General features: G+C 32.5%; 3 protein-coding genes across 4 annotated transcripts; all 3 read right to left on the bottom strand.

Moving 5' to 3' along the window:
- Positions 1–938: 938 nt before the first annotated feature.
- LOC136276704 (E3 ubiquitin-protein ligase TRIM56-like) lies at positions 939–4,456 on the bottom strand. Its single transcript, XM_066089325.1, has 2 exons — positions 4,337–4,456; positions 939–3,274 (listed from the first exon to the last, which is right to left on the bottom strand). The coding sequence occupies exons 1-2, from the start codon at positions 4,375–4,377 to the stop codon at positions 1,342–1,344; spliced, it is 1,974 nt and encodes a 657-aa protein (XP_065945397.1). The 5' UTR covers positions 4,378–4,456; the 3' UTR covers positions 939–1,341.
- A 2,818-nt stretch (positions 4,457–7,274) lies between these two features.
- LOC136269758 (E3 ubiquitin-protein ligase TRIM56-like) lies at positions 7,275–11,272 on the bottom strand. 2 transcript variants are annotated; one of them, XM_066067394.1, is made up of 2 exons: positions 11,159–11,272; positions 7,275–9,365 (listed from the first exon to the last, which is right to left on the bottom strand). In XM_066067394.1, exons 1-2 carry the CDS (start codon positions 11,166–11,168, stop codon positions 7,450–7,452), a joined length of 1,926 nt encoding a protein of 641 aa, XP_065923466.1. In that variant the 5' UTR covers positions 11,169–11,272; the 3' UTR covers positions 7,275–7,449. The 2 variants fall into 2 exon arrangements, with proteins under 2 accessions (XP_065923466.1, XP_065923467.1); XM_066067395.1 differs by lacking the exon at positions 11,159–11,272 and adding an exon at positions 9,882–11,138.
- Positions 11,273–18,080: 6,808 nt separating this feature from the next.
- On the bottom strand, positions 18,081–21,882 carry LOC105334785 (E3 ubiquitin-protein ligase TRIM56-like). Its single transcript, XM_034457656.2, has 2 exons — positions 21,743–21,882; positions 18,081–20,169 (listed from the first exon to the last, which is right to left on the bottom strand). Exon 2 carries the CDS (start codon positions 20,156–20,158, stop codon positions 18,239–18,241), a length of 1,920 nt encoding a protein of 639 aa, XP_034313547.2. The 5' UTR covers positions 20,159–20,169; positions 21,743–21,882; the 3' UTR covers positions 18,081–18,238.
- Positions 21,883–25,351: the final 3,469 nt, after the last annotated feature.

Below are 25,351 nucleotides of genomic sequence, written 5' to 3'. Positions count from 1 at the left end.
AATTAATAAAATCAAATTTATAGCTTAATTAAACGAATTACAGAGATTCCCATTTTTACTTAGATTATCGTATCGTGCATACAGTACACTTTGAGTAGATAGTTTGAAACTTCAAACTCAAACAGTCTGAGATGCTCTTTGTAAAAGTTCATGCAGATAGAGAAATAAAATAATCAGCTACATGTACAAATGTACTTATCTAGTCTTGCAGTGTGCTTGCTAAAATGTGTGCAACATGAAGCTCTCATTTTAATGCTTAGCAAAAACAGCGAATGCAAAATTTACGTATGCAACGAGTTTCTGAAGAAAAAAAAATCAGCAAAAAAGAAATAAGGCTTATTATAAGGGTACATGACTTCAGATACTCGGTTAATTTTAATTATGGCAGCCATTGTTCTAATCGGTTTGATGACTTTCTATGGCAATTTAACATGATTTTAATTTTTTTTTATAAGGACCCTACATTATTCGTATTTTTTAAAGACTCTTGGTATATGATAAGATATTGATATGAAGTAATGTTCTGATCGAGTCGAACCTGAGTTTTCTCAAGATAATAAGACTGTTTTGCACCAATCTAGCTGTATGAAGAATATGGCTCCAAATGACGTTGGTAAAATTAAAATGTCTGATGTGTTTCAAGCCTGCCTGCAAGACCCCCTAACTGATATATGATGTCCCAGAGTTAGATGGACTGCAATAGGTTTAAAAGGTAATCAGCTACTGATCTTCAAATTGTGCGGTCGGTACTCGCTTGGCCTTTTACATTATTTTCTTTAATACACATTTTTAAAATTCATTAAATGACCAAATACTGTACAATTTGAAATTTACAAAAGATGATTTCATATTAAACATGATGAACGTTCATCCATATGGATACATTAAGGTGTCCAATACCACTTTGAAACTTATTTTTTTTATAAGACAAATAAAAATAGCTCTATAGGTTTTCATTTAATCAAAGCGGACTAATATGAGTGTATGTTATTGTAAGCATAAGCATTATTATATATAAGATTGTCTCGATAAAAACACAAAAATTGCAAAGTACATCCATTAAAATCAATCAAAATCAACGACCTCTGTATGATGATATAGTGTAACTACAAATATATTGATAACCGCTATTTCATGATATTCTACTGTTTAAATTTATTTTCATTGTAAATAAAGGATAGAATTGTCTTAATTAAAAATTGGCAGATTTAAATTGATTTTGCTATTGATATGCGAGTCACAAACTTCATCAAGAATCAAATTAATCTGGTAAAAAAAAGTCTATGAAAATGCACAATAAAAATCATATGGTTAGGTCTAACTTTAAGACTATGAAAAAACTTAGAAAAGCTCAATAATAACGACAGATTTTCTGTTTGCAATCAACATTTGCGAGTTGTTATCTCCATTAACGGATAGACTTCTAGGGTTTTGTACAATGGAACCTATATTTATGGAACGCAATGTCTTCCCAGATAGATCGAAAACAACAACGATATTTTTCATTTCGACGCATGCATAAATATTATTGCTCGAATCTGATGAAATAGCACCTGGAGGTGAACCATCATAAGTGCAATATTTTCTACGGTCCACTTGTCCTGATCTGCTGATGATGAATACGCAATTCATTTTCCAATCCGAAATTGCAAACTTTCCGTTTGACAAAACATGTCCAAATTTAGGCTTTCTCAAAAGTGGCCCATCGTTGAAATCCCAAACACGAATTTGTTTGACTTCTTGCTTTTCTAATACACATATGAAATCGTTGTTGATCATCCAACATGGTTTACTTGATGTTGCATTCGATGTCAACATCGTCAAAGCCTGCGGAAAAGTTTTTAATATTGTTAAGGAACTACTGAGAATATGTAAATTGTTTTGTGTTGTTCTACAAACCATTCCTTCCTTTAAAGAACTTATTTCCGTGCAGTTGGATATAACTACCGACTTAACTTCCGAGTATATTTTTGAGATGATGTTTAACGTTTCCTTTTTTTGATCGACAATTGCAATTCTATCTCCGTCTACCCAAGCCACACTGCTGAAAATTGAATTGCAGTCATTTGTATTTTCATTTAATTGAATCGCATGTGTTAGATGGGGCCATGTTTTATTAACATATCCTTTTTTCTCCTGGGACTTTGTAGAAATTTTATTGACATTTTCTTGGGAATCCCTGTTATATTTAATCAATTGAAAAATAGATTTCTTCTTACAAAAATGAAAAACGGGCAAATCAATGTTTTCTATTATGCAGTTTTCAAAATTATTCTGCGTTTGCAGAATTGATAAACGCTCTTTCATCTCTTTTGTCATAGAAAGAATCTCCATATCGCTTCCACGTCTCAAAATGCTATTGCAAAAGAAAAAGGTATTATCAAGCATTTTTTTATTTGCTTCGATAGCGTCCATTTTTTGGTGAAGGTCGATTTCTGTTGATTTTACCAATTCATCAAATTCAATTTCAACTAAGGATTTTGAATTCATAATTTCCCTTAAGATGGTATTCATTTCTATTTCTAATGTCTCTTTGAAATGTTTTTTACCTGTTTCTACTTTATTCAATTCAGAAACAATTGTTTTCATCCCAATATCAGTATCTGTTAGTTTTCTTCTCAAAGAGGTCATGAGAGAGTCAAGCTTCTCATCCAAGTGCTTTCTTGCATCTGATGGAGCCAGGCACTTGTGGTTCTGGTGACCGAGAACAATGCAGTCTCGGCACACTGGAACGTCACAAGTTTCACAAAAGAATCGTAATTCTTCTGATTCGTGTTTTCCACAAGGAATTTTTTGCTGTGCACGAATTTCATCGTTATATTTTCCAGCTGACACATCAGCAAGGGGAACAACTCGATGTTGAAATGTTAATGTTGTTGATCTATGGCGGTGTTCCGCGCATTCGGGACAAAGAAAATCTTCACAAGTTAAACATTTTGCGGTTGCCTCAAAGTCTTCGCCGTTTAAACGACAAAATGAACATTTTTTCGACGTTATTGTGGTCGATGAGACAAATTCAACAAGGTTCTTTAAACAGAAGTTGGTTTTCATTCGACCAACACCTCCTTCAGGAAGATGAAACGTTTCTCTACATTCCGGACAAGGATGTTCTGCCTTACTGTTATTCTCCTTCGTGTAATTATCAATACAATCTGCACAAAACGAATGCAGACACGGAAGAGTTTTGGGGTCATTGTAGACTTCCAAACAAATGGAGCAAGTCAGAAAATCCATTTCTATACTGGATGACAATGAGGCCATTTCTTCATTTAATCTAAAAAGGAAATACTATTCCTATCAAAATTAACAAATAAGAAATGACATTGAAACATGTTTTTATACTATAACGTTGTTATTTTTTTTATCAGGAACATTTTGACAAACCATGCATGTAATTCGACACCCCCCCCCCAGTGAACAAAAAATCTTATCATAAGTGGCTTTGCATTTATATATATATATATATATATATATATATATATATATATATATATATATATATATATATATATATATATATATATATATGTGTGTGTGTGTGTGTGTGTGTGTGTTTCAGTATCTTATTTTAATCCTTTAAAAGTAATATCTTGATAACTGTACATGTACATACAGAGTTTTTGCGGAAGTACATAGCATTATGGGTTATGAATTGACTAGACAAGAACAATGTATGTTTTATGACTTTGCTAGTAATACGAAAACAGATAATGCTTCACTGCATGTTTTTTGAAACTGAATAAATATAAATCCTCTGTGGCATTTATTAATAGGAAAATTAATATTTATATTATGATTAAAATGTTAATTAAAATAAACACGTAAGAATCGACACTGTTCCATAATTTAAAAGTATCCATATTACACCAGTGTGTGTTATATATATATATATATATATATATATATATATATATATATATATATATATATATATATATATATATATATATATACATATATATATATATACATACATATATATATATATATATATATATATATATATATATATATATATATATATATATATATATATATATACACACACACACATGGTGTTGTTGGCCTGAAACCTGATGTCGAACACATTGCATAAATCTTTCGACAATCGTGCTATTAAAAAAATGCAAAATAATCAAGAAAACAGGAAAATGGCGACGTAGTGTGCAGATACATCAACTCATCGTTAATAATTTTGCACAAGGGTTTTACCTGTTTCCAGTGTTAGCTTATGGAGAACTAGCTATCATATACCTTTGTGTGAATAACATCAATGCAATATATCTATCATCAGTGATAAAATGATCTTTTTAATTTATGATATCAGTATACTTACTTTCTGACGCTTAACGCACCTGAATAATGACAACATGTCATCCTATGGAAACCTCAAGGAGATGTAAATCTTGGTCATTTAGTTGTTGTCATCCTGCTTGCACAATACGTTTTAAATAACATTTTTACTAACACTGTCATATAGCATTTATATATATATATATATATATATATATATATATATATATATATATATATATATATATATATATATATATATATATATATATATTATCTTATCAGTTTTCAGTTTCAGAAAATGCATGTTTGCATTGTAGTTGTAGCTGATAAAGGACAATGAAAGGGTTAACTAAACAAGACTTTACTTTAATGCTGATTCAAAACTGTGTATAGCTACATGTATTTTGCAAATTGTTCTATGTTTTTCACGATACTATTTATTACTTCTATTTAGAGAGTCACTTGACTTTATCTATACGAGTTTAACAGGTGAAGAACTAAATAATATCTATAAGTACATGTCTACAATGATCTTACAGCTTTGTTACCCGGTTCAGATTTGACATAATTATGTCAATTTCTTTCTTACAAAGGGTTATTCTATAAAATAACTTATCTTTGTTATTCAATAAAATTATATCATAATTTGAAATCCTTTTTGATTTATATTTTCGATTTGCAGAATGACTAATATGTTCCATTTCTATTTATTCAAATTTGTTACATGGTTTGTTGTGCATACTGTAAATTACCAAGATTCATTTATGCAATGATACCTTGTCAGTTACATCATCTAAGAAATACGTAGAAGACTAATTCAATAAATTTGTTTGCAACTTGTGAAGTCAAGAATCCAATGCTTTTTTCTAAATGTGTTTATATTTTTTCCAAAATCACGATTCAATGTAATCAATCCATGAAATTTTGAAATACACTTTTTAACAACATCACAGTCCTATTATGTTATATTTCTCTTAGGCATTTACATTCTAGATCATTCATAATGTCCGATAGGGGTGGATGTGAATGTTTTATATAAACTGTTTGACTTGTGCAGTGAAAATCATGTAGTATATTCAGATTACATGTATTCATTAGCCTGAAACTTGACAGGACTTTATCCTTTAGATGACCTACATTTACTAATCTATTGACACTTACTTTGTACTTTACCCATTTCCGATAAGATACAAAATCATAAACAGAATCTGACAATTTTGATTAAAGAGCTGATGAGACCATAAGGCTCCAAACAACTTAAGTTTTTACTGACAATCAAAAACGGGGTTGATTATCTCTATCTAATACTTGTAGTTCTCGTCTAACCACCTCATTAGTGGGTCCTTGTTTTTAAGAAGGGGGAGGGGGTCTTGGATGTCAAATGTCTAATTTCAACAACTTTCTACTTACTATATAAATTGCATTTTTTTACGCTATGGACCTTGGCACACCTATCCCTTAATATCATGGAATAGGTATTATTTTTGTTCAGCCATTCAACCAAAAATGCGTATCAAACATATTTCGATGTATTAGAAATTGTCTCTTTTTTCAGTTTGGACTGAGTTTGAATTACAATGACAATGGCAGTTTACCAGATCAGATCCATGAATCGTGATTCAACGTAGAAACCCGATGTTTTCTTTAAGTAGACACCTGTCTACGCAATGACAGTAAACGGTAGTAACATTTTTATTTAATTTTCGGTCGGGTTCGGTATTTTTGTACTACTCATAAATATATTAACTTTCGGAAACTTACAATTTTCTCCATGAAATAAAATCTAATTATATCATCAAAATTAATAACTACGAATATAGCCCATAAATATTATATATAGATCGCAACGTGTTACGGGGTTCAGACTTTTATACTATTACGCATGCGTATTTACAATAAATAAAACACATATAGAGATCGAAAAAAATCTCCTGGAAAGGTCTGTTTATAGAAATATATTTCCATTCAGTGTATATTTCCCCTTATGTTTGTATTGGAAATCTGCGACGTTCAATTTTCTGTGAATACACTTTGCTAATCACAGAGACATACGTCTTCACGTGTATATATTTTTAAGAGTAAATGAAACTTTCATTCTTACATGACCAATTTGATATGTACTTTTGAAAAACAATCATTAATATATATCTACTCTTTAATAAAAAAGATTTTTCTCCACAAAGTATCTGGCATTATATTATATTTTTTGTCGCGGAAGCTAACTAAATAACATGTTAGTATGGCTGTTCCATGTATGTTTCATATCCCTGACTAAGAGTGCAAATACTAGTAATGGCTTTATAGCAGCGATACACAATATTTCATACAAATAGATATCAGTATGAAAATATAAATATAAGCATTACACGCGGTATTCGATTTGTCTGCACCGCGTGGTGTGTCATAGGACCAACGACTATAAAAAAAATACCTTTTCTACTTCTCCAATGTAATAATTGTTCAAAGTTTTATGATAACCAGAATTATCATTTTGTAAGCATGTATTTTGCGTATTTATCACAGGAGTTGCTCCAGCCAAAATTCATTTTGTAAGTGAGGCCCCTTGAGGGGTTATTTGGCGTCCTTATGTCTGTTCATTTTGAAATGAACTGAAATTTGTAAACCATTTATAAATCATCGAGAAAGTGATGATGTGTTCCGTTGTGAAAAGATTATTTCGGTTTATACGACCCTTAGATTTCTGGAAGATCATATTTACATTCATTAGGTATGTGAAATGGATTTTTATGTACTTTAACTGTCGTCACAAACAACGTTATTTATTATTTCTAATGATACAATGGGTAAATCTGAAGTTAAACAAACATGTGTTTTCGGCTATACTGTCTCTTTAACAGTGTAATAGTAATCGGTTTTTTGTTTAGAAATCTATAAAAATACTTTGTCTAACAGTTTTCAAAACAAAACAATTCAACCTGAAATTAAACATATTAAATGTCTATTGCATAGTTTCTTCTAGTTTGTGATATATAAGGAAAAAACATATCATTTACGATAAATTTATCATTGTGAAATACAATACCATTATGTTTATAACTTGATTTAATTTTAAGATTACTGTCTAATTTCAAAGGAAATTAAATAGAGTTAACATTCCATAATTCAACCATGAAACTTTTTTCAAATCAAAAATCACTTAAGCTCAATCTCAACAATGGATTTTCCATTTGTAATCAAAGCCTTTTGATTTCTTAAGGCAATACTTCTTGGGTTTGGTGCAATTGCTCCTAATTGAACTGAATGTAATGTTTCTCCACTCTGTGCAAAAATCACCACAACGCTTTTTTGAAAGTCACACACATAAAGATTACACTTAGAATCTGAAGAAATGGATCCAGGATTAGAATTAGAGTCAAAATATTTCCTTCTTAAAACACACCCTGTTTTTCTTATAAGAAATACACAGCCTACATCCCAATCCGATACAGCAAACATTCCATCCAGTAGCATGTGACCAAACATGGGATTATGTAAGTTGGAATCTGTGTTTGGATCGTATATAGCGATTTCTTTGACGTCATTGCTTCTTAATGTGCATATTTTCTTCAAGCCAGAAACCCAACATACATCAAGAGTTTGAGGATGACATGTCATTAGTGTTAAAACTGAAGAAAAACTTTCTCTTAGTTCTAATGAACGGTTGAAAACTTGCATTGTGTTTCCATCTGATCTGCATGCTACCCCATCTTTGAAGGAGGTAACCACTAAACAATTTTTGATGAATACCATCGTGGTCACGCTTTTTCCTCTAGAAATGAGTTTAAGCTTTTGATTTCCTTTGTCAACAACAGCTATCGTATTTTCATCCACCCAAGCCACACTCGTGTAACATGGCTTTTTGGTTTCATGTTGATCGTGAAAGTCTTCAACGCCTATTTCATCTCTTTTATCCTCTTTATGTTCCTTTCCGACAACAGCATTGCTATGCGATTTTGGTTTGCTCGGTTCTTTATCTTTTGTACTTATTATCATTTTAAAGATGGTTCCCTCGTTGCAAAACTGTATATCTGGCAAAACTACTCCCTTTATATCGGATATTTCTATATCATTTGAATATTGTAATTTTGATAAACGTCCCTTCATTTCTGTTTTCATTGAAAGAACTTCAATATCGCTTCCGCATCTGAAAATATTACTGCAAACTGAATAAGTTTCGTTAAGTAGCTTTCTTTCCGATTCGATAGATGCCTCTTGTTGATGTAAAATATCTTGCTTTGATTTCACAAACTGGTCAAATTCTTTTTCCACTGCCTTTTTTGAATCAGTTATCTTTTTAACTAAGGCACTCGTATGCCTTTCCAAATTTTCTTTAACTTTTTTCTTTTCTGTTTCAATTTTCTTCTGAGAGGTAACAACCTTTTCTTTCGCGTCTGTGAGTGTTTTTATTTTTTGGTTTAACAAATCCATCAGAGAGTTCAGATTTTCATCCATATGTTTCCTTGCATCTGTGGGGGCCAGACACTTGTGGTTCTGGTGACCAAGAACAATACAATCTCGACAAACTGGAACGTCACAAGTTTCACAAAAGAATCGCAGATCTTCTCCCTCATGTTTCGAACAAGGGATTTGCTGTTTTGAACGAATCTCCTTGTTATGCTTCCCAGCTGTCACCTCGGCAAGGGAAACAACTCGGTGATTTAAGGTTAATGTCGTTGATCTGTGTCGATGGTCCCCGCATTCTGGACAGAGCAAATCATTACATGTAAGACACAGATATGTGGCATCAATGTTTTCACCTTTTATACGGCAAAATGAGCATATCTTTTTGACTTCCTTTGTTGACGTGACAAAGTCAATCAGATTTTTTAAGCAGAAGTTTGTTTTTAAATCGTTTGCGCCCTCTGTAGGAAGTTGAAACACTTCTCTACAAATTGGACATGGAATACTGTTTTTACCAGCTTTCTCTTGTCGTAGGTTATTGATGCAGTCTTTGCAAAAGGAATGCAGGCATGGGAGTGTTTTGGGATCCTTATAAATTTCAAAACAAATGGAGCAAGTCAGAAATTCCTCTGTTATTGTCGATGTTACAGACGCCATTATTTTTTGTTCTGCAAATACATGTTAAAATTTTAAATATATCATAATAAAGAATATTTCATGTAAGTGCATTTTAATTTGAGTTATGTTTTATCCGTTCACTAATTGTTCTTCAAAGGACTGTGGTATCGTTTAATATTACATCTTATTATCAACATGCTCATTTTGTATTCGATCCCTTTTTTATATTCGTCCTTTGCTGTGATATTCATATCGTTTAACAACATTTAAACGTATGATAAACAATCATGAAAAATAATTTGAGCTTCTTGATTAGTTTTTATACTAACATTTCAAATAATATATTATATTAGCTAATTCTTAAAAGGATCGGAATTTCATTAAAAAAAACCTATATAGTGTGCTTTTATTTACGCCAATTTTTGCAAGAAATAAACTTAAAAATATAACACAGATATTTAAAAAAGAATATTTACATCTACCGAGTATGATTCTCTCCATCTGTTACGCAAAGTTATTGTTAATTCAAAGCATTATAAAAACTGACAGGACTGATATGTACACACCCCGTTTATCAATTAATTGAAACCTACAGCGACTGGTACTGACAGGATTGAACTCTACACGCCCCGTTTATCCCATTTATCGATTGGTTGAAACCTGCAGTGACCTAAGAAAAATCAGGGACTGCAAGAAATAATCATAATGATGTCAGACTCAAATTGGAGACAATTTAACTGTTTCTTTTAGCTGACGTAATGATGTACATTAACATTAATTAGGTATTCAACTTTCTTTTTACAATCAAGTTATTAGTTTGTTAAGAGAAAGATGTAAATATAAACAATAAAATGTTTTCTTCGATGATTCAGGGGGGTTATGAAGATAGCGAACTTGTCCGACAAAAATATTAATGTAATTTTTTCTGCAAGTCGCCATCATCATGTCCTGCCTGAATCACCAACGAAAGCATTTATGTTTAAGTGTACTCGAGTGGCCTAACCAATTCAAATGTCTCTTAAGTTGTATTTTAGTTTTCATGAATTTTCTTTCTCGATTTTTGACGATGTCACTGCAAAAATATTATTACATGGTCTATTAAAGTACAATTATTTAATAATATCTCCGATTTCGTCACCATGTTTTGCACATCGATCCTTATATTTCTCAACTTTGGGCCATATATCGATTAGGTAAACAAGTGGTATTCTATTTCATTCATATTCTCTTACTTTATTCCTTTGACGCAATCATATATACAGGTTATACTTGTAAGTGATGTCTTTAATTGGAATCATAAAAACTTCACAAAAATAGAATAGGGAAATTCAGCAGTTTTACTGACTTTATCAGTACAAACTTCCTGTTTTAATCAAAAACAGCATATTGGGGTACCATTTAGGGATATAAAAGTAGGAAGACATACACCATGTGTGACGCACGCCAAAAGTATATTAAATTTTAAAGGTTAATACCGACTAGATTTAGATGTCAGGAGTTTAATTGGGTATATAGCGCACGGCGAATACATACCTGCATACACCCTTCATGTCACGTATCCGACATGGATTCTTTGTTTGTAAACAAAGAAATACTGGCATCATCGACGTACGGGTTATCTTTTGGATATTGGGTCAAATGATATGTATGATCAATGTATACACATTACATTGATCATATATATTGCTCTTGAAATGCCATACATAACATACAGACTTAACATCTTATACCACAATCAAAACTTTACTCTGTTTTTTTAAATAAGATAACGTTTCGCTCATAAGATACTTTTGAAATGACACAATTCCTCTAACTGAAACATCGAACAAGTAAATGACATTACCTGAGAGCATTTCAAGTAATATACTCCATGGTAACTTTTGTTTTCAAATGATCTGTACTGCTTTGGCGCTAATCTCAGTGAACTTTATACTATGGAAGCCTTTAGGGGACAATTTTATAAAATAACGTTGTATTTGTTTTACATATAAGCACTTTACATGTATATTGATTTCATATATATATATATATATATATATATATATATATATATATATATTGCAAACCATTTTTTATTTGATCTTTTCACAATTTAAAAACTACGGTTTTCAGATTTTAAAGATTATATCGCGCCCAATTAACATTTGAGATACAGTTTAACGACAGAATATGATTTTTTTTATTGGATATGTACTAATTTCTGTGAAACCTTATTTTTCGATTCTTAACTATACTTTTCGCACAAAACTATTATTTATATGTTTATTTATAACTATGTTTATTTACAAACAGAGAATCACATATTTACAAACGTAAAGTACAGTTTATAAGCATTAGACAAAGTTTATCAGATCCAGATCCATTAACTATAGTTAACACTTTGAAAACTATAGTTAATACTGTATTTTCAACCTATTTTAGCAAATGTCTGTGAATCTGTCGTGTCATTTTTTAATAGCTATAGTGTATAGTCTGCAAAGTCCTGAGCCCCATATTTAGAAGCGACAGTGTTTTTAATTTACTGTGACGATTTTCTGGAAAAAAGCCATTATTTTCAGGAAATTGTTTATGCGTTGCATGCATCAGAAATAAGTTTAGTTCCAAATGATAAACGAACGAGTCTCCCAAACGAGATTTTCACTGGTGACCTTCAGATATCCAAAGTGTAGGTCATTTGCGGTGATATTCATATCGTTTAACGACATTTAAACGTATGATAAACAATCATGAAAAATAATCTAAGCTTCTTGATATATTTTTATATTAACGAATCATCACATTGTACATAAACATGTGCTTGTTGATGGTCTTGCCAGTAAACTGATAATAGGTATACTCTGTCCCGAGATTTTGCTTCCACCACTTTTCGCTTCATATTTCGATATTCATAATACCTTTGTGCTCAAACTACCTTCATTCACTAAAATGGAAAATGTCCAGATTATCTGCTTTGAAACACCCCTTCCCTTCTTGTGTATCAGAAACTTAGTATTAAAATTCATTTGCATCAACCTCAACAATGAAGTGTCTACTTGCAATTAAAGCCTTCTTGTCGTTATTTATAGCAATATATTTTAAAATACTTCTGGGATTTGATGCAATTCCTCCGATTTTAATTGCCCGTAACGTGTCTCTGTTTAACGTAAAAACCACCACAAGGCTCCTGTGGAATTCACAAACATACAATGTAAAGATTTTTGTTAGACTCAGAGGAAATTGAGACAGGTTTAAAATCAATGGGTTTTCTTCTTTCAATATATCCTGATTTTCTTATGATAAAAACACAGCGCTTCTCCCTATCAGAAACTGCAAACATTTCATTTAGAAGTACATGACCGTACATTGGAACACCTAAACCCGATTGTGCGTGTTGAAAGTGAATTGCTATTTCCTCTCAATCGACAGATATATGTTAACCCGTCATTCCAGAAGACATCTGTGGACTGGGAATAGGATTTATATAATAACTATAGCATCAATACTGCCAGGCTATGTACAAATCTCACGGTTACATCGCCGATTTGACCCATTCACCAACATTATATTTTCGCTAGTTACTAGTATCTACTAGCTATCTTTCTTAATCAAAATAAAATCAGACACTTATTCTTTGATTTGCCAAAGTATAGATATTATTTGACGTAATGTATTTTTTTAAATGAAAAAAAAATTGAGTCACATATTCTAAAAAGGTTTATTGCCTAATACAGTACGCCAAAACGATGTTTACCCTTTTCCGACACATGTATCACCTCTGCGAATGTTATTGTCATCTAAATATAGAGCATGTGGTTTTGTTTTACCCTGTTTCAGTTTTGCAGTAAAATCATGCCTCGTGTTTACAGTCTATTTCCTGGAATCTAGGTACGTACTAGTCAAATATAAAATCTAAACGTTTATTGATTTTAAAATTTATCTTCATTCATTGGTGGAGTTCTAGAAATAAATGTGACAATTGAAAATATAGGTTTTTTTCTGCTGTTGCAACAATTAACATGCTAAGTACCGATCCCCCTTAAGGTCAGACGACACGTTCCTCAATTTTAGATAACTTTTTCCAGGAATTTGTTAATGGTTTACTACTACTTTGACAAGCTTTCTTGCAAAAAATTAGGGTACCTTACCAGGCATTTCTGCAAAATACTAGAGTATGCAATTTCCTTTATAATCTTCTTGAAAATACACTTGAATTGCTGATATAAAATAAATACATCTACAGCACAGCAAAATTCACTAAACTAGAACTATATCTCCGCCGGGGCGGGGCTTTGAACTCACGACCTCTAGAACCTATACGCTTTTGGCAGAGAGCGGCCACGGTTCTAACCACTCGACCAAGTACACATATAACCATGTTGAAGTAATTTTTGATCATTTTTAAAGTAATTATAAAATTAATAATTTTTATTGGAACTCTTTATTACGAGGAGATACAAAAAAGATTCTCGAGGAACGTGTCGTCTGACCTTAAGGATTAATTTTCGATCCGCGCCTGACCTAGTAATAGCATCAATAGTGAAACAGACTATACTATTTTATGCAGGATGTATCTTTTTTGTTCTTTTTTCATCGTCAGGATATGTCTGCAGCTGCTCAGTTCCACAGCAGTTCTAAGTGGTGAAAAAGGCAACATCTACACTTGTTGAATATTTACATGCAAAAACATCATGTAAAACATCATATTTATTGGGGTTTTTTTTAAATTTTTTGACAACAGTTTTGATCCTTTTTAGGCAAAAACAAGCAAGTTCGAGAAATGTTAACATTTAAGTCCACATTTCTACAATATTGCTTTACACCCCCCTTAATCATACTCGTACTCAAACCCTCAAATATTGGTGCTTTACATTTCCAGTGCGTCAGATGTTTTGAGACATGAGCTGGATTTTACGATTTTGTCGATCGTTCATTCGTACAAGATGTCAACTCTTGTAGCATATTTTCCCAATACAGATGAAGATGCATTGGCGCACGTGAGGTAGCCATATACAAAAACAAAAAACACCAAACAAACAAAACCAATAACAAAACGAAGGAAAAAAATACAAGAGGCCCATGGGACCACATTGCTCACCTGAGCAACAATCACTTTAAATGGGCGTTCAAAAGATATTGTGCCATATGGCCCCTCGGTAGAATAACAAATTATAAATATTGTAAAGTGTTTGAATTTTACACTTTTTTGAATACACGTAGTCTTTGAAATTGTACCTTTATGGAATACCATTTTTACCGAGAATAAGAAAATCCTACGCAAGATATAAAACTAAACATTTGGTAGGGGCACACTGTTAACTCCCTACATTTCCGTTCTGCACCACCCCCACCCCCCTCTCCCCCACTTTATAAAGCGAAAAATATATGAGAGCATTTAGGAACATTTTCTTCCTCAACTACTTACTAGTTGTTGTATTTTTCAAAAAATATATAATAATTTTTATAGTTATTGTATTTCATTTAAAACAAATTCTATAGATTTGAAGAAGAAAATTGTACCTCAATGCGCTTAATTCCTCAAATTAAAAACATTCAAAAATTTAAGTTGTCTTCCCCATTATGGTTAAACGACTGTTGTTTACCTGGCGTAAACTCGTGTAACTTTTATAACCTTACTCACAGTTGATTGATGAATACAATGGAATGAAAAATATTGTCACGTGACATGTTAAAGAGCTTAAAATCAATGTATTGGCGGGCATATCAATCTTTTTTTTACTAAGGCCCACCCATTATTTTTATCTTTATTAAAAAATAACAAATGACTACAAACTTGGATAATTTTCCACTGTAATATTTTCTTAGGAAACGCGATAATGCCTTTATCCCCATAACAGAAATGTGACAGAGCTATTGAAACTGTTTTAACGGTGTCGTTTTTATTTACTCGTGTCTGAAAAACTTTCAAAATTGATGTAGATTTCATATTATTCATTTTATAAAGAGGGGCCCCCAGAGAATAGTTACAGCATATCATACTTTAATTTTTTTTTACAAGTACTTAACGTTTAGCGAGACATTTCTAATGATCAACCAAAATTTCAGCGTCAATCGTAGAATTATAAGCAAGATAAAGAGTTCACAATTCTGCTAGGTTTGAGTAATATTTTGTTCACATGAGTTTATAACATTCAGCTTAAGATTTTTAACTTGGTATTTCCTGCATCTTATTTTTGAATGTGATAATGTATTTGAAATATGGAATGCTTTAAATGTTTACACTAAAATTGATATTAAGTAGAAACATGTACTTCTAGGTTTTTTTTCATGAACAAAATAGAAAAATTGTATCATTGAATACCCTCATTTCATTTATAGCATACATAATTTATAAATATAAGATGTATTGTCGGGTACATTCCTTAGAAGAAACAAATTATAATATTTTGAACCATGTAAAGGTATCTACTGTATTCTATGCTTCTGTTTTAAAAAGTCACAATTCATACGTAGACTATAGAATTTTCCAAAATTTTGTAAAATCAATTTAGAGAATCTACTTCTATATGTATATTCTATATTTTGTTGATGTTACCTTTGTTTGTTTTATTTGATGTAAAACTGATATAATGAATAAATCTATAAAAAAAACACTTGGTATTTCCTATTCAGCATTTCACATGGAAACCAAAAATTGGCCTCAGATCTGTGTACAAACATAGAATTGTGAGCAAAGCTCAGTATCTTGCTTATAATTCAAAGCTTAACATTCAAATATGGTTAGTAAACATAAGAAACATGCACTATAAAAAATAAAAAGCACAATTTATTTTTTAAAAAGAATCATATATATACCTACATATTTCCGTCAGCGATATTAAACTCTATTTAAACTGAATAAACTCGAGAAAATGCTGAGCATCTCAACAAAACACATTGCATTATTCAACCGTTACGCAAATGATCATACCGAATTACCGATAGAATAAATTGTATTTTAATACTTTGTTAATACATCAGATTTTGCTTAATTTGCGCAGGTAAACTGTCTGATTTACCGATCGAAGTCTCTGTTTGATTTGATGTACGTAAAGATTACAAAATACAGGCAATAGTTCCCAGGTTACAAAGCATAAAGAATGAAAACGAAACGAAAATCAAAACAAGCTAACACCATCGTCATATGTTTCACCTCAATTGACTTCACAAATTCGGCACCAATGTATTTTGCATGTTTCAAAGATTCCCTTCGCACGCGAACTGTTGCACAACAAACAAATTCATCTTTTTCAGATCATGACTGCTTTAAACAAAGAACCTTGTTTTAGAAGTATGAAATTAAACATGAATTATTAAGTTTTTTCTTAAATAAGTCCACAAACCCGTAAGATGTCGACCCGGGTTTGTCTACCCATTTTACCAACTTTGATATCAACAATCGTCAATAAATTCCAAAATACGCATTGATGTCTATCAATATTTACTTGTACAGCGAATACAAATATACCGGTCTGTAACATATCCTGAAAATTTTAATGACATAGGTTGATTATTATCGACGTAAAATGAAAAATCTCAATCTGCCCAGGCCTTTACCAAGACTCGTATGGAATGCCGAACCCGAAGCTATAAACTGATTGAAACACGCCTTTCCTTTATTATTATTTTCGTAATAACTCAGATTTGAAACAGAATAAGTCCATAATGTTTCCAATTTATATTTTCCTTTACATAAGGATTATTTATGCTAAATTACGTTGAATTTTACTCAGTAGTTCTTGAGAAGATTTTTAAAATACACCCCCCTTTTTCTACAGTTTCGAGGTTTTCTCCGCTTTGAATAAAGATCGGTCTTTCATTTCTGCAATTTATATTCGCCTTACCATAAGGATGCTTTGTGCCAAATTTAGTTGAAATTAGCAGCGGTTTTACAGAGGAAGTTCAAAATGTAAAAAGTTTACAGACGGACAAACAGACGGACGGACAGAGGGACGACGAACAAAATGTGTTCAGAAAAGCTCACTTGAGCTTTCAGCTCAGGTGAGCTAATAAAAACAGAAAAACCATTATACAAAACTTACAAACGGCATATACGTTACAGAAATTACACGTCATTCGCTGTTGTACGTGTATGTATGACGTTTTCTTTTTCTCTATAGTGCACTTTGGATAATGTGTAGAAAAAATAATCAATAAAGTAATTTAAAGTTTACAATGTTGATGTAGCGTACTCCATCATGAAATTTTTATCACCCATAGTTTTTGAGACCGTTCATAACTTGAATTAGTGATTATTTGAACGATTGTATTTTTTTTTTGCTACTTTTTCATCTCAAGACATGTATTTATATCGCAACAGAAAATGTTTTGATTCAGAATTATGGACATGCCAGGCACTGCTTGAATTTCGATCGACAGCTCGTTCAAAACAATATCACAACGCAAATCTTGTCACCTCCTAAATCTAAGACCTTGATATATATTTGTTGTCGTTAATCAGCATGAAAAGAATTCTTCAATTAACTTCAATTTCATTACGGTATTAATAGCACAGTTCCTCTTTATATATACACGGCGAAGTGAAGGCTAAGGTAATAAAACATGTATTCGAACGAATTCCTTGATAATTTAATAATTTTGTTCAGACAAATAGGCTATTTTTACGACCGAATTTAAAAATGATGCACTGGTATTGGCGACTCAGGTCACCTAAACCCACATTTTTCAATAATTCACTGAGAAAACAAAGGATTATATCATTATAATAATATACCTTTTCTGCATTTGTTTTATATTTTATTTCATGTTTTTCTGGTCTGTGATGAATGATAAGACAACGATTTAAAACCGATTCTTTATAAAGTCATTGTACAATACAACTCAAATATACCATAGTGGTATAACTTGATACAATTTCAAAATAAATGTTCAATATCAATAGCGTTAAAATAGAATAGAAATTCCAGAAGTGAACTATAAACTTAAATTAATCAACTGATTTCAGCTCAGTTTCAACAAAGGTTAAGCCACTTGCTATCAAAGCTATTTCATTTCTTATGGCAATACTTTTTGGATATGGTGCGGTATTTCCAGTATAAACTGAACGCAACGTCTCTCCATTTTGTGCTATAATCACTATAACGCTTTTATGAGAGTCACACACATAAAGTTTAAAGTTCGAATCTGAAAAAATTGGTCCGGGCTTTGTGTTGGGATAAATATATTTTCTTCTTGCAATACGCCCCGAACTCCCTATAAGAAAAATACATTCTTTATCCCAATCCGAAACTGCAAACGTTCCGTCAAGAAGCACGTGACCAAACATGGGATTACTTAAATTAGAGTCTGTGTACGGGTCGTAAATGGCGATCTCCTTAACGTCATTACCTGTCAGTATACATATTTTCTTTAACCCAGAAAGCCAGCATATTTCAGAAGATTTGGGATGACAAGTCAGTAAAGTCGAAACTGAAGAAATTGTTTTCCGTAGCTCTAGTGAACTACTGAAAACGTGCATTGTGCTTCCTTCTGATCTGCACGCTATCCCATTTTTAAAAGAAGTAACCATGAAACAATCTTTAAAGAATGCCGTCATGGCCACACCTTTTCCTCTTGAAATAATTTTAAGCTTTTGATTTCTTTGGTCCACAACAACTATCGTATCTTCATCTATCCAAGCTACACTTGTGTAATTCGGCTTTTTGGTCTCTTGTTGGTCCTGAAAGCCTTTAATAGTTGTTTCATCCTTTTTATCGGATCCCTCTTTATGTTCTTTTGCAACCACTGCATTGCTTTGCGATTTTAGTTTGCTCGATTCTGTTTCGTTCGTTTTTACTACCATTTTAAAGATGGTCCTTTCGCTGCAAAACTGGATGTCTGGCAGAACTATCCCCTTTATATCGCATAGTTCTGAATCATTTGAAGATTGTAATTTTGATAAACGTTCCTTCATATCCGTTTTCATTGAAAGAACCTCAATATCGCTTCCACATCTTAAGATATTACTGCAAAAAGAATAAGTTTCATTTAGTAGCTTTCTTTCCGATTCGATAGATGCTTCTTGTTGATATAAAATATCTTGCTTTGACTTTACAAACTGGTTAAATTCTTCTTCGACTGCCTTTTTTGAATCAGTAATCTTTTTAATTAAGGCACTCGTTTGCCTTTCCAAATTTTCTTTAACTTTCTTTTTTTCCGTCTCAATTTTTTTCTGAGAAGAAACAACTTCTTCTTTCGCATCTTGGAATGTTTTTATTTTTTGGTTTAACAAATCCATCAGAGAGCTCAGATTTTCATCCATATGTTGTCTTGCATCCGATGGAGCCAAGCACTTGTGGTTTTGGTGACCAAGAACAATACAATCTCGACAAACTGGAACGTCACAAGTTTCACAAAAGAATTTCAGGTCTTCTCCTTCGTGTTTCGAGCATGGAATTTGTTGTTTTGAACGAATCTCATCGTTATATTTCCCAGCTGTCACCTCGGCAAGGGGGACAACTCGGTGATTAAAGGTTAATGTTGTTGATCTGTGTCGATGATCTGCACATTCTGGACAAAGTAAATCATTACATGTCAGACACAGAGATGTAGCGTCAATGTTTTCACCTTTTATACGGCAAAATGAGCATAGCTTTTTGACTTCTTTCGTTGAAGTGACAAAATCGATTAGGTTTTTTAAACAGAAATTTGTTTTTAAATCGTCTGCGCCCTCTGTAGGAAGTTGAAACACTTCTCTACAAATTGGACATGGATAACTGTTTTTACCAGCTTTCTCTTGTCGTAGGTTATTGATGCAGTCTTTGCAAAAAGAATGCAGGCATGGAAGTGTTTTGGGGTCCTTGTAAATTTCAAAACAAATGGAGCAAGTCAGAAATTCTTCTGTGATTGTTGATGTCACCGATGCCATCGTTTTTATGTCTGAAAATATATGTAAATGCTCACCATTAGAACATTTCATTATGAAGAATTTCACATGTACGTACAATCTAACTTAAACTAATTCTATAATTTTTAATTTTTTTTTTACTGTGGTTTCATTAATATTCGTTGAAAACCAATTTTCGTTGTTTAGTTGATCCATGAAATTAAATGTTCATTGAAGTGCAATTATTATTAACATTTTGTATTGATAGGGTCATTGGCCACGAATTTACGTATCCTTGAAACTGTGATTTTCACTTTATCCACGAAAATTGATGACCTTGAATATTAATGAAACCACAGTATTACACAAAGGATCGTAGTATTTTTTTTATAGATGTCATCATTACGAAAAAGCTCATGATAATGTTGTATTTGATTCTTCTCTTTAATATTCAAGTGACCATGGCCAATAGTTTTAATTTTATTTTCCAGTTCGTGGTCTTTATCTATTTATACATACAATGATGATGTATTCGCCCTTTTTATGAGAGATATCACACCGGTATAAGAAGCTTTGTCAAATGAAGAAAGGGTGTGTAACGTGTTACATAAATTAAGCATTTGCTAGCATCATCGAGATTTACCACTTTTTTCGGATAATGCAACTGCTCACATACATGAGACAGAAATTTAAGAAGGTTGTACTCGTGTTCTGACCAATTCAAATGTTTTTCATTTTGAGGATTTTTTTTTCGATTTATGATGATGGGCAACAGTCCACAGCAACATATACCGGTAGTTTGGCGAGTCAACCCAACGATGCACTTTTTCATACAACATTCTGTGTATACAATTAAGCATGTAATGTAATGTATTGTATAGCAAGATAGTTTGTAATATCTTATGTCATTGCAAAAAATAATGCTATCAAAATTATACTTGTAGGCCCCTATAGTCTTTTAAAAGTCTAACATTTCGTCATGTCTAGAATTTTGCAACATTTCACAAACCTTCACTGTCCTTATTTTTTTCTAAGCAGTTGAAAGTCAATTATTTACGACATATATATCCGCGAATTCAGTCGTGCAGTGTTACTGTTTGTATCAGTTTGTTTAAACACGCTCTACTTCCTGTATCAAAATTGTGCATATTGGGGTACCAATTAGGGGTATACAAATAGAAAAACTAGCTAGCGCTTCTACAAGTATTAATCTCCCAATCGCACATATTTTGAGATTAATAATGTGTCTGGAGTTTGATGTACTACTAGTATGCTGCATGACGAATATGCACTATCAAATAAGCCGTCACGCGTATTGATTTTTATAAAATTTTTGAACAAAGAAATACTGGAATCAGCAACTAATGGGCTGTCTTGGAAGATTGAGTACATGGGTATAAGCATTTGCACATATATATATATATATATATATATATATATATATTGAATACATCACACTGATCATATATATGACACCCGAAATGTCGTAAATATTGAGACTATTTTCGACTACCAACAGTTTAAAATCTGTTCTAAATCAGTTTGTACGTTCGTTAGAAATTTAAAGAAAAATGTATGAATTTCCGTATAATTATACGTGGAACAAGTATATAATAACATCATTACCTGCGAGTGAATCACTAATTAATACACTCCATCTTATCAAATGAACTGTATTGAACGCACTCTTCAAACGGCGCCCAACTAAGGAACTATGGAAGCTTTAAAGAGACAGCTTTTAAAAATATACATTGCTCACATTTTTTGTCATTACCATAAAAATATATAAGATAATTATGATATGCCTATATTACAAAAATGAGCTTAAACATGAAATAAATGTATAGTTATGACACGCCAAATCGACAAATGAGTATAAACATACTAGTAGTTGACTTTCACAGTTTATCGGTTGTAAACTGTAATTTACGGGCATGAACTGCATGTGTATCATAGGCGTCGGAAGCAAATTGAAAGTGGGGGGCTAGACTAATCCTCAGAAATATTGAGAAAAAAGTAATTCCCAAAATCATGGAAATCCTAATCCGTGGTGGTGGTGGGGGGGGGGGGGGGGGGGGGGTTATACCGATAATTTTTTTTTTTCCAAAATCATGAAATTCCTATTCCGGGGGGGGGGGGGGGGGGCTAGTATGCTTCTGAATCTAACTTCTCAATCTTTCAAGGTAAATTGAGGAACAATAATCTTTCCTGCGAGAAAAAGTGGGGGGCTGAACCCTCTATCATGCTATGTTTCTAATAGTTAGGTATAACTTTGCAAAAAAAGTGGGGGGGGGGGGGGGCTAAGCCCCCCCTAGCCCCCCCCCCCCCCCGGTTCCGACGCCTATGTGTATATTAACAACTGTGTGAATTATAGTTTATGATAAAGTGGAAAAAAGAGGCCCATGGGCCACATCGCTCACATGAGCAACAATCAGCTTCATGGAGTCATATACAAAAGTTACAGCTTTTCTAGGCATATTATTTTTAAAAAAAGAAGATTTATAAAGATAGGGATCATGATCACAAACAAAATTAAATCTACCCTTCCTGAGGATGCTCCTACACAAGTTTTAGTTTTCTGGCTTAGTTTCTGAGAAAGGATTTTTCTCTATATATTCCTATATATATTTCTATATTGCCACCATTGTGGCCCAACTCTACCCCCCGGGATCATGATTTGAACAAACTTAAATTTACCATACCTGATGCTTCCACAACACAAGTTAAGCTTTTCTGGCTAATCGGTGTCTGAGAATAAGCTTTTTTAAAAATTAACTCTGTATATTCTTATGTTAAAATTCGACCCCTCATTGTGGCCCCACCCTACCCCCGTGGATCATTTGAACAAACATGAATCTACTCTGAGGATGCTTCCAGTTTCAGTTTTTCCGGCCAAATGGATTTTGAGAAGAAGAGTTTTGAAATTACCAATTTTACGATAATTTCTAATTATCTCCCCTTGAATGAAGATTTTAGCAATCTTGAATCCCTTTCACCCAATGATGCTTTGTGTCAGGTTTGGTCGAAACTGATCCTGTGGTTATGGAGAAGAAGTCGAAAAAGTTTACAGACAGGCGGACGGATAGATTGACGTCGAACAAAAAGAGATTATAAATTAAAGCTCTCTTGAACTGTCAGCTTAGATGAGCTAAAAATGTAAATCATTGTTTTTCTCTCCAAACTAACGTTTACGATTATTAAGGATAGTTCATTTTTGTTAAATATAGTTTGTGAAAATTAATAAGTTAGTTATATAGTTTACAACCGAAATCTTCACTTAACGAATGTAAAACATAATTCATACGATAAAATTTTCATGATTTGGGAAACTATAGTTAACGATCGTAGATTATAGTTTACAGATCTGAATTCATACTTATCAGCAAAATCTATTCCATTTTTTTCTTTCTGAAAATAACTATATATAACCCCCGAGCCTCATTCTATATACCCGATATTTTGTTACTGCGATTATTTTCCGAGAAGACCCCGAAGAAATTTGTTACTTTCAGAAAATTATTTACATTGTATAATGCATTGAAGTTATTAGAAATAAGCGAAGTTCAGATACAGAAGAGATAGATAAACGAGTCACCTCATTGAGAGTCAGACTTTAGCTTGATGACCTTCAGTTATCAGTTATTCAAAGTGTAGGCCAAGGAGGCCGATTTGGGTTTTTTTGCGGAAAAACTACAATAGCATAACTCTTTATTTTTTAACCATATGATATTTAAACCAACTCTAGTTTATTTGCGAAGGTTCATGAAAATCGACCGTCTGGTTCTTTTTAGGGACCATCTCAAAATAGAGGTACATTTCAGAGGCGGATCCAGCAATTTGGAAAAGGGGGGGTTCCAATTGATGAAAATCAATAGGTGCAAAATTCATTATGTGTCAATAAACAAGGCCTTTTGGACGTTTTCCGTGCGTATACAACTATATTTCATAAACTATATTTGATAAACATTTATCTCGTCAATGTCTTTTTCATATCTATTTTAATATCAGAGTGCACTGCATTATTGAGTGTTTTGGTTTAGGTAAGGAAGATTTGCATAATTTCTGGCCTTAAAAAAACCAAGTCTCCAGCAATGAGAACGTGCGTCTATGCTTAACAGAAAGAACCACTGAGAAACAAAAAATAATTCAGCCTGATTACGACAAGCTATTATGATTTTTTTGGTAATCTTTTTTATGTCTTTGATGTTTAAATTCCGAACTATCTAATAAGTATCCATTTTGATTTCCATCGATTGCTTTCTTAAATAAAGGTCTAAATGATAGGATATGAAAAAAACTGGGGATAGTTTATCTGCTAAATAGATGAAACATGTGTAATGCAAATGTACAAGCAATAAAGTAGTCCCGGGGAAATTGATGTGACCTCTGTCCCCATAAAGGGCGCGCCACATCACCCGGCACTACTAAAGACAGATGCGATCATATTCAGGAAAGTTTTGAAAAGTTGTGCATTTTCATAATGGTTTACATATTAACCCCTTACACGGTATTTTTGTAACACAATTTCAGACTCTTGGAAGAAAGACAAAAAAAGGCTTTCTTTTGTGTTTCATGTGGGTATGAAGGTAGCTAGCATTCCAGAAAAATAGCATAACCCGCATAAGCGGGTCATGAAATTTTCTTTGTATTTTTCGTATGAAACGATGTAAAACTTTTCTATTGTAATTACTTAAGTTAATTAACTAAACAATACATTTGAAAGCAGCTTTTAAAAGTAAAACGAATGCGGTTACTCGTACTTGAACGTCGTTTTACTCGATGGCTTGTCAGTTCAAAACTGTATGAACTATGATCGATTTTAAAAAAGAAATAGAGCAGAAAATACATTGTAGATGTTATTATAAATCTGTGTTTTTAGCAATTTTTTTCATGGAAGTGAACACCGGATGCTGAAGGGGAGTACTTTTTTCCGATAAAAAAATCATTAGGGTTTTTCATATAAGAAAGAAATATGTTGTATATATAAGACATTCTTTAAATAAGCAATTTTAAAAGCATTTCTTTGAGATAATTACAGTAATTATATTATAAATGGGAAAAATTGCCTTTAAATAGATATTACAAGTTTTAAAAAAATCATATGTCCCAGAGAAAGGGGGGGTTCCGACCCCCGGAACCCCCCCTCTGGATCCGCCAATGCATTTACTATAGGAATATATAGGAAACTGTCAATTTCCGCACATCAAAGCAGTTTAAAAAAAATACAATAGCTTT

The sequence above is a fragment of the Magallana gigas genome, chromosome 7 (genome assembly GCF_963853765.1).
Source record: "Magallana gigas chromosome 7, xbMagGiga1.1, whole genome shotgun sequence".
NCBI classification, from domain to species: Eukaryota; Metazoa; Mollusca; class Bivalvia; order Ostreida; family Ostreidae; genus Magallana; species Magallana gigas.
Note: the sequence above shows the minus strand (reverse complement) of the source record. Positions and strands in the feature narration are given on the sequence as shown.